This window comes from Ranitomeya variabilis, chromosome 4 (assembly GCF_051348905.1).
Source record: "Ranitomeya variabilis isolate aRanVar5 chromosome 4, aRanVar5.hap1, whole genome shotgun sequence".
NCBI classification, from domain to species: Eukaryota; Metazoa; Chordata; class Amphibia; order Anura; family Dendrobatidae; genus Ranitomeya; species Ranitomeya variabilis.
In genome coordinates this window covers 62,055,340-62,069,955 of record NC_135235.1, presented here as the reverse complement: position 1 = coordinate 62,069,955, position 14,616 = coordinate 62,055,340, and the positions used below count along the sequence as shown (strand labels likewise).

Sequence of the window (14,616 nt, the reverse complement as noted above, 5' to 3'; positions counted from 1 at the left end):
TGCTTGGGGATCCCCGCTTAATAATGACAACACCAGGCCCACACGCTGAGCCTCATTACCGGAGGAAGTCGGACGCATCCAAAAATATAGTTTGCAAGCTTCACGAAAAGTAACAATTTTACTGCGTTCCCCAGCAAATATTTCAGGCAACTGATACTTAGGTTCAGCAACTTTATCTGTAACAACGGCTTGCACATTAGATACTGCTATTCCCTGTTGCTGCACTGCCCCCCTCAACTCAGTGACCTGTAGGAGCAGCGCCCTCAACTGGCGGTTTATGGAAATCATGGGATCCATGGAAATAATGTTGGCCGATTATAATGTCACGGAGAGACTAGGTGGGCGAGAGCTTATAACCCGGGCCCCTGCAATTTCCCTAAGACTAGGGAAATACTGACTGGCCCTCTACCTGAAGTTTACACTGATGGTGTGCATGTTCAGGCCTCGAACCTCACCCTGCCTCCTGATACAACCCTGAGCTGGAAACCTCCGCCCTCCACCCAGTGAATGCAATACACCAGTACCCACAGTTAGCACAGACAAGGATAAAGGAAAATATACATCACGCTGCAGTCACTCAGGAATACACTCTAAATATGCAGGGCAAAATAAACACAAATACAGGAAGGAGTAAATAAGACAAGGGAAAATACACCACCAGCAACGATACTCCAACGACCAGCTCTCCACTCCAGACCGAGATAACAAATGCGCAAGACAGAAGCTATAATCGGCGACACCCAATGATCAGGAGAACTATAAAAAGGCAATGGGCATGGCCCAGCCTCCAATCCGAGGATCAGGTAAATTAACCCCGGAACAGCTAGACAAAATCTAGCCGACGCCAATGAGCAAATAGTGGTCAAAAGCAGAACTACCGCTGTCTGTCGGATGACCTGGTCTGAACAGCTTCCGACATGACAGTATCGTTTCTCCTTGCGGAGAGTGACATGTTAAGCATGTCGAGGTGAAGAGACTTAAAGCCACAATGCTCCTCTGGGAAATATGCAAATTGTCTCTTCATAGAGGAAGAGGACTAAAACTCTAGTGTCACCAATTGGAAGTAGCAATCCTAACAGTCAATGTTGACCCTTTAATAAGCCTTGTCACATGACAGGATAAAAGCCAAACCAGAATCTCAATTTACAGACACTGTGTTTCGGGGTACTGCCCCTCATCAATGCAAAGTGGAGATCTGGTTTGTACGTATCCAAAATGCCAACCATGAGAAATTTAGCCTAAAAATCAGATGCAGATCACTTTGGAGGTGGACTAGGGGTGTGTCAGTGAACTTGGATTGATTCTCTCAAATGCATTGACATACTACCAGTGCCCTTCCAGCCTGATTTGCATCTAGTTTTAAAGCTAAATTTCTCATGATTAACACATTGGAACTAATAAACAAAATTGTATAATTTTTATTGGGGACAAGTGTCCAACACAACTATACTTAATCTTCAGTATCTAAAAATATGCTGAGAGGTTCCCTTCAAAATATATTAGAGCAATTAAGAAACTTCAAAAGTATGAAAAAAACTATTAATTTAATGTCAGTTTTATTTGAAAGTCTACTTTTATTAAAGGGGTTTTCCTTTTTGGGGACAATGCCTTTTCCCTAGCTCAGTTTCTTTGAAAAAAGAAAACAAAATGCGCTTTATGTATTCTCTGCTGGTCCAGCAGTGGTTCAGTTTTCCTTCCAATGTTTGTTAATGTCTGCAGCACTGATATCCCCTTCAACAATGATGCAGCCAATCCGTGAACTCAGCAGCTCTGACCAAGTTGACGACATGAGCTGGTCAGACCAGCTGTGGTCACTGATTGGCTGCAGGGCTGTCATCATCATGACCTATGGCTGCAGACAAAAAAGACATTGGGAGGCAAAGACAGAGTCTCAGCACAGGACCTGGGGAGGGTGGCTAAAGCTTGTTTGTATTTTAAACTAACTGAAGCTTGAGAACAATGACTTTCTGAAACCAGAAAATGACTTTGCGTTCCCATTATAGCTAAGTAAACATAAAAGCAATAGACTCCATGCAGTAGCTAATATGAACTTACCAGTTGCTTCTATTCCATTAGTAATATCCAACTGTGAATGACTGGATTCCAAGGGAAGATTTAGAAGAGCATATTCAACATGACCTTCCATACTTTTGATTAATTTTAATTAATTTTAAATAGTATTGTTTTCATATATTTGCTAGAAAAATAAAACATTAAAATTAGAAAAGTGGAAAGTCCATTTAATGATTGGAATAGTTAGAATTTGAGGCTCACGTTGCGCACCCTAATCTAAAATAGTAAAGTGATAATCTATAACATTATATTATTATTTTTATTATTATTACTATTATCATTATTAATATACTAGTAATATAATTAGTAATATGATAATAATAATAAAAGCAGTACTAGAGATGAGCAAATTTACTTGAGCGGAATTGAATTCTTCTTGAATCATAGAAAAATGTCTATTCTCCAGAATGTATGTAATTCCAGTGATGCACTGTATTAACTTCTGTTTCCTGGTAGTGTGATGATATGTAATGCACTCGATTGTCCAGAAAAACAAGGAGGCCAATATGCTATTGATAAGCTTAAGCTGTTGCATACAAACACAGATAAATCCAGACAAACGATAATTCAGCAGATTTCATTGAAATGCAGCAAGCACAGTTTTTTTCCAGTATAGTGATGCAGATACATAAATGGTGCCGCGAGTCCTGAGTACTATCTTCTGCTTATATGCACAGTCGCTCATACAACTACCTGCAGCTGAGGCTGTGGCCTTTTTTGTACAGGAGCTCGGAGTTTGCCTACCTGCTCCTCCAGCTTTCAGGCAAAGCCACTACATGTGCCCACACAAGATGTCTCCTTCTCTTTAGGCACTAAGCTCAGGACCTGGTCATGTGGTCTAACCCTCTGACCTTATTGCCATTTTGCTGAACTACAGAGGGTGTGCAAAAGGTTGAAAAAAAAATACCTCACCTGTCCCGCTGCTGTCCAGTCCTATATGCTTCTTCTTTTCTCTTTCCCCTGTCGCCGCATCCTCTCCGGCCAGCCTTACTCTATGTGTAGCCTTCCAGCAGAAGAAACCTCTGATTTCTCTTCTGTACACCCCCTGAGGAGCTGAGGACGATGCATACAATAAAGCAGTCTGAAGAGGACGCGGTGCGATGGTTTAAGAAAAGAAACAGAGGATTATTAGCCCTATTACTAATAACACTATTAATAAAATAAAGCAAATTATTTAACTTATCCCTTTATAGATTTGTATATTTTTAAGTTTTTCACTTTTGCTTTTTCCTCCCCTACTTCCAACAGCAGTTCAGGAATTGTTTTAATTATTTTTTTTAAACCATTCATCATGTGGAAAAGCAATATGACAACTTTGTTTTTTGGATCAATTACAGCTATACCAGACGTACATAGGTTTTATACTGTATGTTTTGCTAGTGTTGCACACTAAAAACTATTTTTTTACAAAATATAATATGTTTTTGCATACATAGAGTATATATATTTTTTCACGTCATTGTCACATCAGTGCTTGTTTTCTTGCGGGTCAAGCTGCAGTTTTGAAAGACATAATTTATTTTAATCTACTGAAAAACAGGAAAAGTATTGCAGTAGATGAAATGGTGAAAAAAAACTATTCTGGCATTGTTTTTTTGGGGGGCAGGTGAGAGGCTGGGACACTTTATTTTCATGTTGCTAATTGAGTGGTAAAAATGACCTGGAAATATTATTTTCCAGGTCAATATAATCATATAAATACCAAATGTCTAAGGTTATGTTTTATATTTTTTTGGTGAATTAAATAATTTCAGAACCTTATATAAACAAGAGTGTTTTTGGAGACTCTTTTATTTTTCTGTCCATGCAGCTGATTAATGACTTGTTTTTTTATTGTTTTGGTAAATATTTTTTCAAGGTTGCCTGCCAACCAAAAAAACAATAATTATTGTATGTCGATTTTTCTGCTTTAGCGTTCACTATTCCAATTAAATAATTTTACATTTTAATAGATTACACTTTTTCAGACACGACAATACCAAATAAGCTTTGTTTTTTTACATTTCTATTTTTATTTCTTTATTTTTGAATGGGGAAAAGGTAGGTAATTTAAACTATAAATATAAAAATATACTATATATGTATATATATATATATACAGTACAGACCAAAAGTTTGGACGCACCTTCTCATTTAAAGATTTTTCTGTATTTTCATGACTATGAAAATTGTACATTCACACTGAAGGCATCAAAACTATGAATTAACACATGTGGAATTATATACTTAACAAAAAAGTCTGAAACAACTGAAATTATGTCTTATATTCTAGGTTCTTCAAGGTAGCCACCTTTTGCTTTGATGACTGCTTTGCACACTCTTATATATATCAAAAATTAAAGTGGGAAATCAAATTACAGGCTGATCCAACTTCAGTGGAAATGCCTCAAAACAAAGAAATGATGCTCAGTAGTGTGTGTGGCCTCCACGTGCCTGTATGACCTCCCTACAATGCCTGGGCATGCTCCTGATAAGGTGGCGGATGGTCTCCTGAGGGATCTCCTCCCAGACCTGGACTAAAACATCCACCAACTCCTGGACAGTCTGTGGTGCAATGTGATTTTGGTGGATGGATAGGGACATGATGTCCCAGATGTGTTCAATCGGATTCAGGTCTGGGGAACAGGCGGGCCAGTCCAAAGCTTCAATGCCTTCATCTTGCAGGAACTGCTGACACACTACAGCCACATGAGGTCTGCATTGTCCTCCATAAGGAGGAACCCAGGGCAAACCGCACCAGCAAATGTCTCACAAGGAGTCTGAGGATCTCATCTTGGCACCTAATGGTAGTCAGGCTACCTCTGACGAGCAAATAGAGGGCTGTGCGGGCCCTCCAAAGAAATGCCACCCCACACCATTACTGATCCACTGCCAAACTGGTCATGCTGAAGGATATTGCAGGCAGCAGCTCACTCTCCATGGCGTCTCCAGACTCTGTCACATCTGTCACATGTGCTAAGTGTGAACTGTTGTGAATCCGCTTTTGGGCTCCCCTGGTGGTTGCTGGTGGTACTGGTGACTTGTGTGTCTTTGCTGTCTCAGTTCACCTGCTCCCATCAGTGTTTGGGAGTTTCCTATTTAGCCTTGCTCTCCAGTCATTTCCTTGCCGGTCATCATTGTAACCAGAGCCTTCGGTTGCATGTTCCTGCTACTAGTCTGCTGATCAGCTAAGTGGACTTTGTCCTTTTGTTTTGTATCTTTTGTCCAGTTTGCAGTTTTGTTATTCTCTGTAGCTGGAAGCTCTTGTGGGCTGAAATTGCCACTCCTGTGTCATGAGTTGACACAGGAGTCTTAAAGTAATTTCAGGATGGTTTTTTGATAGGGTTTTCAGTTGACCGTGAAGTCCTCTTTTGTATCCTTCTGCTATCTAGTAAGTGGACCTCTCTTTGCTAAATCTACCTTCATACTGTGTATGTCTTTTCCTCTAAACTCACCGTCATTACATGTGGGGGGCTGCTATCATCTTTTGGGGTATTTCCCTAGAGGTAAGCCAGGTCTGTTCCTTCCTCTACCAGGGGTAGTTAGTCCTCCGCCTGGCGCGTGGCATCTAGGGTTAATCAGGTATGCTCCCTGGCTACTATTAGTTGTGTGGTAGATTTAGCTCACGGTCAGCTCGAGATTCCATCACCCAGAGCTCGTCCGTTATCTTTGTGTTTTGATGTTTCCCTGCCATTGGGAATCATGACAGTGAACCTGCTTTTATCTGTGAAAAGCACAGGGTGCCAGTGGTAAATTTGCCAATCCTGCTTTTCTGTGGCAAATGCCAAGTGTCCTGAACGGTGTTGGGCTATGAGCACAACCTCCATCTGTGGATGTCGGGCACTCAGACTATCCTCATGGAGTTGGTTTCTAACCGTTTGTGCAGACACATGCACATTTGTGGCCTGCTGGAGGTCATTTTGTAGGGCTCTGGCAGTGCTCCTACTTTTCCTCCTTGCACAAAGGCTGAGGAAGTGGTCCTGCTGCTGGGTTGTTGCCCTCCTAAGGCCCCCTCCACATCTCCTGGTGTACTGGCCTGTCTACTAATAGCGCCTCCAGCATATGGATACTGTGCTGACAGACACAGCAAACCTTCTTGCCACAGCTCGCATTGTTGTGCCATCCTGGAAAAGCCGCACTACCTGAGCCACTTGTGTGGGTTGTAGAGTCCGTCTCATGCTACCGCGAGTGTGAAAGCACAACCAACATTCAAAAGTGACCAAAACATCAGCCAGAAAGCATTGGTACTGAGATGTGGTCTGTGGTCCCCACCTGCAGAACCACTCCTTTATAGGGGGTGTCTTGATAATTGCCAATAATTTCCATCTGTTGTCTACTCCATTTGCACAACAGCAGGTGAAATTGATTGTCAAACAGTGTTGCTTCCTAAGTGGACAGTTTGATTTCACAGAAGTTTGATTTACTTGGAGTTATATTCTGTTGTTCAAGTGTTCCCTTTATTTTTTTGAGCAGTGTATATACATATCTGTATGTATATACACTATGTTCCAAATTATTATGCAAATGACATTTTTCTCGGATTTTCCTAAATGGTCGGTGCAAATGACAGTCAGTCTAATAAAAGTCATCACCCGTTAGAGTATACATCTAATTTTATTGAAGAAACCTCCCAATGATAACAGTATAATCTCCAAAATGAATAAAAACTCAAAATGCACTGTTCCAAATTATTAGGCACAGTAGTATTTCTAAACATTTGATATGTTTTAAAGAACTGAAAATGCTCATTTGTGGAATTTGCAGCATTAGGTCACATTCACTGAACAAAAAAGCTATTTAACCCCAAAACATCCTAACAGGCCAAGTTACATGTTAACATAGGAGCCCTTCATTGATATCACCTTCACAATTCTTGCATCCATTGAACTTGTGAGTTTATGGAGAGTTTCTGCTTGTATTTCTTTGCATGAAGTCAGAATAGCCTCCCAGAGCTGCTGTTTTGATGTGAACTGCCTCCCACCTTCATAGATCTTTTGTTTGATGATACTCCAAAGGTTCTCTATAGGGTTGAGGTCAGGGGAAGATGGTGGCCACACCATGAGTTTATCTCCTTTTATGCCTATAGCAGCCAATTACTCAGAGGTGTTCATTGTCATGCATGAAGATGATTTTGTTCCTGAAGGCACGTTTCTGCTTTTTAGACCATCGAAGAAAGTTGTCAGTCAGAAACTCTATTTACTTTGCTGAGGTCATTATCACACCTTCAGGAACCTTAAAGGGCTCTACCAAACATGACTCCTCCACCTCCTGGCTGACGTCGCAGCCTTGTTGGGACATGGTGGCCATCCACCAACCATCCACTACTCCATCCATCTGGACTGTCCAGGGTTGCTCGACACTCATCAATAAACAAGACTGTTTGAAAATTAGTCTTCATGTATGTCTGGGCCCACTGCAACCATTTCTACTTGTGAACACTGATTAGGAGTGGCCGAATAGTAGGTTTATGCACCACAGCAAGCCTTTGAAGGATCCTACACCTTGAGGTTCGAGGGACTCCAGATGCACCAGCAGCTTCAAATAACTGTTTACTGCTTTGTAATGGTATTTTGGCAGCTGCTCTCTTAATCCAATAAATTTGTCTGGCAGAAAACTTCCTCATTATGCCTTTATTTGCATGAACTCTGCCTGTGCTCTGTTTCAGTCACAAATCTCATCAGAGTTAGATGATCACTCTTAAGTTTTCGTGAAATATCTAATTTTTTCATACCTTGTCCAAGGCATTGCACTGTGACCTGCATAATAATGTGGAACATCATTTTTGAGTAGTTTTCCTTTAATTAGAATCACCTGGAAAACTAATTATCACATGTGTTTAAGATTGATTTCAGTGATTCATTGAGCCCTGAGACACAATACCATCCACGAGTTTATTTGAAAAACAAAACAATTAAATCTTTATGACACTTAAATCCAATTTGCATAATAATTTGGAACACAGTGTATATATATATATATATATATATATATATATATATATATATATAGTATATCTTTATATAATTATCTTAAATTGTCTGTCATCCACTTCCGTTTGGACACCCTAGAATCCCACAATCCACCGCACCTCACCAGAAGTACGCCGACTGCCATATTCGAATACCCAAGTGATGGGTATTCCAATATGGCACCTGCTGGTGGTACAAGGCCCTTGAACAGTACCACCAGTGTGTCATTGCGGGACCCCCCGCTGGTGGGACTCCCCCCGCGCAAGAACCTCACACCGCAAGGACCCCTCTCCACCACTGGGATTTAGGCTGCTGGAGATCGCGTTATGCGTAAGCACTGAACACATACTGCAATGTCTGATGGAGAAGCAGGAACCATGCCAGCGTGGGGTGAGTATGACCGGGAAGGGTGAGTATGCGATATTCACCTGTCCCCATTTCACCGCCGTGCGCCGCTCTGTCTTCTGCGTCATCTGGCTGTGATGTTCAGGTCAGAGGGCACAATGGCATGGTTAGTGCACGTCCCCTGCCAGAGACCCAGAAGACAGAGCGGTGCGCAGTGGTGGAACGTGGACAGGTGAATATCACAAGTGCCGGGGGCCTGAGCCAACGGAAACTCCGGCACCTGACCCCCATAGTGCGCACGTGTCCCTGCCTGCTCAGGCTGCTGACCCTCGGCACCCATCGATGAGAGGTGAGTATGTCATTTTTGTTTAATCGCAACAGCAGCATAATGGCATATTATGCTATGGAGCATCTTATGGGGGCCATCAACCTTTAGGAGCAGCATACAGGGCATATCGATGGGAGCAGCACATGACAGAATGGGGGTGCAGGATGGGAGCAGCACATGACAGGATGGGGCACAGAATGGGAGCAGCACAGTCACCACCCTCCCGATGCGATAACATCGGTCCTCCATCTAGTATATATATATATACACTAGGATTCCCCAAAAGATAGGGGTAGACACTATTAAGTCCATTTTGGGTACCATAGGTAAAAGCCACGAGTTTATTGAATTTATATGTGAAGGTCTTAATTTTATTTTGACCCACAATGCTTTTACATTTTTAGATGATTGGTACTTACAGGAAGTGGGGACTGCGATGGGGACTCCGGCAGCATGTACTTTCGCGAATTTATTCCTTGGATTTTTGGAGGAGAAATATGTATATTCTAGCAACAATGTCTTTTTGAAGCATATTAAATATTATCAGAGGTACATCGATGACATAGTAATAATCTGGGATGGCGCAGAAGAGACATTCAATGAATTTCTTAAGTATCTGAATCATGTTAATGATATGAATATGGTTTTTACCTCAGTATTTGGAAATAAGCGGCTGGAATTTCTAGATGTCGTTATAGACATTAAGGAAGGTAAAATTTGTACATCACTTTTCCGTAAACCAGTGGCAGCTAATATGTTAATGCATTACAATAGTTTCCACCCCGCACACACTAAAAGGGCTTTACCGTACAACCAGTTCTTGAGGGTGAGTCGGGTGAATAACACTGAGGAAAATTTTCATCATCAATCAGAAGAGATGGGAGCTAGGCTCAGACAAAGGGGTTACCCGGAGGGGCTGTTAAAATCCTCCTTGGATAGAGTAAAAAAGTAAAGAGAGGAGGGTTGTAGGAAGGAACGGCTGAGTCAAAAGCAAGGAGCAGAGAAAAAATTCACGTTTTGTTTTAAATACAGTAGTATGGACCAACAAATCAGGTTAGCCATAAAAAAGAATTGGCACCTGTTAGGACGTGATAAGGAATTATCTGAAATTGCAGCCAGAGAACCCCTGATAGCAAATAGGAGAAGTATTAGGTTGAGAGACAGATTGGTCAGGAACCGCATCAGCAAATCGAACACGAATTGGCTAGATGTAGCGGTTCCCAAAGGGAATTTTAAGTGCGGACACTGTTCGTGTTGCAAGCAGCACATGATAGATAAGGTCCTACATATAGGGGCAGTGAAGCATACTGTCAAGGAGTTCATTACATGCAGGACGGACCATGTAGTCTATATCGTGTTCTGTCCCTGCAGGCGATATTACATAGGGAAGACAGTTAGACCTATGTTTGTCCATTTCCGAGAACACTGCCGATCTATAACATCGGGGAAAGGAGTCCCACGATTAATCTCCCATATGAGAGAAGAGCATGGAGGCGGCGCTGAATGTCTCACCTTTGCCGGGATTGAAAGGGTCAGTTTGGCCTCTCAGGGAGGTGATCTAGACAACCTGCTCTTGAGATGTGAGGCCAGGTGGATCATGCACAGTAATGCCATGGGTCCACTTGGCTTCAACGACAGAGTGGATATGTCGATATTCCTCTAGGGGATGTAGTAGTTGTATGGTATGCAAAGCCATAGGTATTAACTCAGTAATTTTTGCTACCTTTAATGATTCCTGGACTTTTTTGATTATTCTGAGGTTGTCCACAAATGGTGTTTAAGCTTTGTTCTGTATTTTAATTGTGCTTTTTAATGTTTGTATCTTCATGGTTTGTGGGAGGGATTTGGCAGCGGGGTGCGTCATGGCCGGTGCACTATATCCGCTGTCTATCCTGAGCACAAATCGACCCGTAGAAGCGCAGGCACAGCGCGAAACGGCCGTCGTCCTCCCCTGCTCACACGAGCTTCGGCTCCGTCCTCCCCGGCCATGAGTTTTTATCTGGATGTATATTGAATAAAGAAGGATTTGTTTGAAGACTGGTGAGTGCCCTCGACTTTTGTTCTCTTTTTGTATCATATACATAGAAGACTTTGTTTCCTGGAGGAGCACCCGAGGTCATTAAACGGCACATGTGTGAGTGGCATTTACAGACCCTGTATAGAGTCTCTGATTGAAGATAGTGCCGCTCATTTTTTCTTTGATTAATATATATATATATATATATATATATACGAATATGCAGTGCCATTAAAAAGTATTTATACTGCTTGAACTTTTCCACATTTTTTCACGTTACACCCTCAAACTATTTGGCAAGTGTACAGGAAAATGATACATTGTTTTTTTCTAATTATTTTAAGAAAATAAATCTGAAAATTGTGGTGTGCTTTTGTATTCAGCCCCCTGTAGTCTGATATGAAATGTGAAATGCATATTGGGGTACTGGGCAGTGTGGTCTTCATCTATTATGGCTTATGGTGGGTATAGGCTTGGTCTGGGTTTATTCTACCAAGTGTGATTTCTACTTCAGGGGGATCTTTCACTTATTTGAGATTTATTTTACTTATCCATTGATATGGCTGTTTATTAGTGTTGAGCGATACCTTCCGATATTCGAAAGTATCGGTATCGGATTGGATCAGCCGATACCGGCAAAATATCGGATCTCGCCGATACCGATACCCGATACCAATACAAGTCAATGGGACACAAATATCGGAAGGTATCCTGGATGGTTCCCAGGGTCTGAAGGAGAGGAAACTCTCCTTCAGGCCCTGGGATCCATATTCATGTAAAAAATAAAGAATAAAAATAAAAAATATGGATATACTCACCCCTCCGACGGAGCCTGGACCTTAGCAGTGCAACCGGCAGCCTCCGTTCCTAAGAATGCAGAGTGAAGGACCTTCGATGATGTCGCGGCTTGTGATTGGTCGCGTGACCGCTCATGTGACCGCTCACGCGACCAATCACAAGCCGCGACGTCATCGCAGGTCCTACACTCACTGCATTCTTAGGAACGGAGGCTGCCGGTTACACCGCTAAGGTCCAGGGTCCGCCGGAGGGGTGAGTATATCCATATTTTTTATTTTTATTCTTTATTTTTTACATGAATATGGATCCCAGGGCCTGAAGGAGAGTCTCCTCTCCTCCAGACCCTGGGAACCATACACTGGGAACTTCCGATTCCGATTTCCGATATCACAAAAATATCGGAACTCGGTATCGGAATTCCAATACAGCGAATATCGGCCGATACCCGATATTTGCAGTATCGGAATGCTCAACACTACTGTTTATACATTGCTTTAGAATTCTACAGTATTTATGGACCATTTCTATTGTTTAGTCTCCTTATAAACGCTTGGTCTCTATAACTAATGTTTGTTAGTGTATTTTCCTATACTCTCATTATTCAAATGTACTGATGGATTTGTACTTATCTTAAAGCTATTTATTTTTTACCACACTGCCTGATTTTTTATCTTGGTTTTATGGAGTATTTTTTAAATGTTTTTTTCTTTTGTATTTGTGTACTATTTTTTGTTAATTAATACAATGTTGTTATATTTTGGATATTGTTTCCTTGGTATTTCAATTAATTAATTTTGATGAGACAATTAAGGGTTTATGCTATGTTTGTTTGGTACCCCCAATATTAAGTTATTTACAATATAGTGATTTTGAAGTAGGATCTGACTTTCCAATTTTGATTAATAATTATTTAATGAGGCAGTGCAGATCTGAGTTTTTCTTTTCAGCTGTATTCAGCGTGAGAAAAAAAATTGCAGCATACTTCAATTTCACTCTGAAATTGGATGGTTGCGAGAAAAAAAATCAGATGCCATGTGGACCATCAGTATGGCATCTGACTTTTACGGATACATTACAACTTTTGTAACAGGAAACTATAAATAGTCCTGTAAAAGATTCATAGCTGCTGAGTAAAAAAAAACTGATTATACACAGAAAGCACGGTAGTGAGAAAAAATCTGCGATTATTTTTCTCATGCCGATTCAGAATAAGAAAGCAATTGCGGCATTCTGAGCGTGCACTTGATGATTGGATTAAGCACACCGATTCAAGTGTATGGATGTGAGTGAAACATCAGACTGAAATCCAACATCTGCCGGCTCAGAAAATGGAGAAAATATTAAAGGGGGAACCTGTCACCAGGAATAACGCTGTTAACCTGCTGATATTCGGTTAATCTGCAAGCTAACAGTGTTATTATGCTGCCCGGCGCCTGCATGTAGCCGAATGCAGAGGGGAGAAAATTAACTTTATTTTCCCCACCAGCATTCGCTATTCAGTCACTGCTCTAAGTATACATTGCGGCCGCTGTAACTGCGCACCCGGCCCTCACTGATAGCCGGCTACAATGTAGTGCCAGTGTCAGTTAGGGCTGGGGGTGCGGTTAAAATTGGAGAAGATGAGCCAATGATTTTGGAACGAAAGCAACTATATATACAGTAAATAAAATAAATAGTATAGAATTTTTTAAAATAAAATGGTGGTACATCTTATATTCTGCTTTTATGGTAGCATATCAGGGGAAGGTAGCTGGGGTGGAGTCCCAGGAGGCAGAGTCACTGCCGCAGGAAGGTGGTGGTGATGGCAGGAGTGTGGCAATGCTGGCGGTCCCGGGCTGGGAGGAAGGGGTATTCGTTAGTACGCTTCAGCGGCAGGCTCAGAAAATGTCGGGAGATCCTGTACTTCCCATCCTGTTCACTGTGGTGGACCTAGGGAAAATGGCAGTAACATCACCCCACTCCTAGCACTGTCACCAGCATCCTGGTGACCCTGCCTCCTGAGACCCAGCTCCACGGCAGCCACCCACGCCAGAAAGCTACATAAGGATTATAACCCCCATTTTCCCCCCAAATTATACATATGTGTGTATAAAAATATAAAATAAAAATTACAATACACATATTTATTGCAATTGCATTGTTTATATGAATATGAATAATAGAGTATACTTATATATTAAGTAAGTATGACCATATCTTAATTTTTATAAAATGGAGGAATTGCAAATAAAAATAGGTCTTGTCATTTCTGGTTGAAATATTTGAATACAATCCATTATACATGCTCTTCATTTGTATTGCATTTATTGCAAAACCGTTGACTATTTTTTTCCAGCTTTGCAATAGGAAATGCTGGACATCAACAAGAACTGACACTAGAATGAAGTTTTTCGTCAACAGCATGCAACTATCCTAAACACATGAATGTTTAAAAATCAGAGAAAACAATTATTACAGCCATCATATACAGTTAACAAGCTTCTATCCCAGGTCCCCATGAAACTTAGACACTTACCTTTATAAATTCTAAAATAAATTGATGAAATTGCAGTTCTATGAAAAATGGTTAGGTTGCCAGAATGACCTTTAGAAAAGCTGTCAGACTAGGACTTACTCTTTTAAACCTTATGGTTATGAACTCATCTAGAACATAATTGCTGTACATAAAGCAAGCAGCCACATTCTGGGTTATTATTTTTAGCACTTACCGATGTCACTGCTTCCTCTCTATTAGGTATACAATTTCTTTCTTATTTCCTTTTTAAGATTCTATATTAACACATACAGAAGTTTGTAAAGTTTTTCACAGCTTGTGGTCTGGGACATGTCAATAAAGGATGCAGATGTAGACTGAAGGGGCACATAGATCTCTCTGTAACAAGAGAATAGGAGCCACTAGATTTGGCATTTAATCAAGAGCTTTGAAGCTACGCCTCTGCTTCTATACCTTAAAAAATTATCAAAAAGGCTAACACATAAAACGTTCACACAAGTGTATAAATTGAACAAGTGTAATGCGAGAAAACATTGCATTGCATTCTGACCAGTGTTATTCAATGAGGTATTACTCATCTGCAACTTTTTTCTCAGCTCTAATTGGACTGAGA

General features: G+C 41.0%; 1 protein-coding gene across 2 annotated transcripts in view; it reads right to left on the bottom strand.

Annotated features, from left to right (window-relative positions):
* The window catches only part of LOC143768392 (natural killer cells antigen CD94-like), a 90,600-nt gene extending 76,439 nt beyond the window's left edge, over nucleotides 1-14,161 (bottom strand). Inside the window, exons 1-3 of one of the 2 annotated variants that reach the window (XM_077257071.1) lie at nucleotides 14,025-14,161; nucleotides 2,986-3,154; nucleotides 2,056-2,197 (exon numbers count right to left, since the gene is read on the bottom strand). In XM_077257071.1, the coding sequence (XP_077113186.1) occupies nucleotides 2,056-2,146 (91 nt within the window). In that variant the 5' untranslated portion in view covers nucleotides 2,147-2,197; nucleotides 2,986-3,154; nucleotides 14,025-14,161. Of the gene's footprint in view, nucleotides 1-2,055; nucleotides 2,340-2,985; nucleotides 3,155-14,024 lie in introns of those variants that run through there. The other variant, XM_077257072.1, reaches the window with a different exon arrangement.
* Nucleotides 14,162-14,616: the final 455 nt, after the last annotated feature.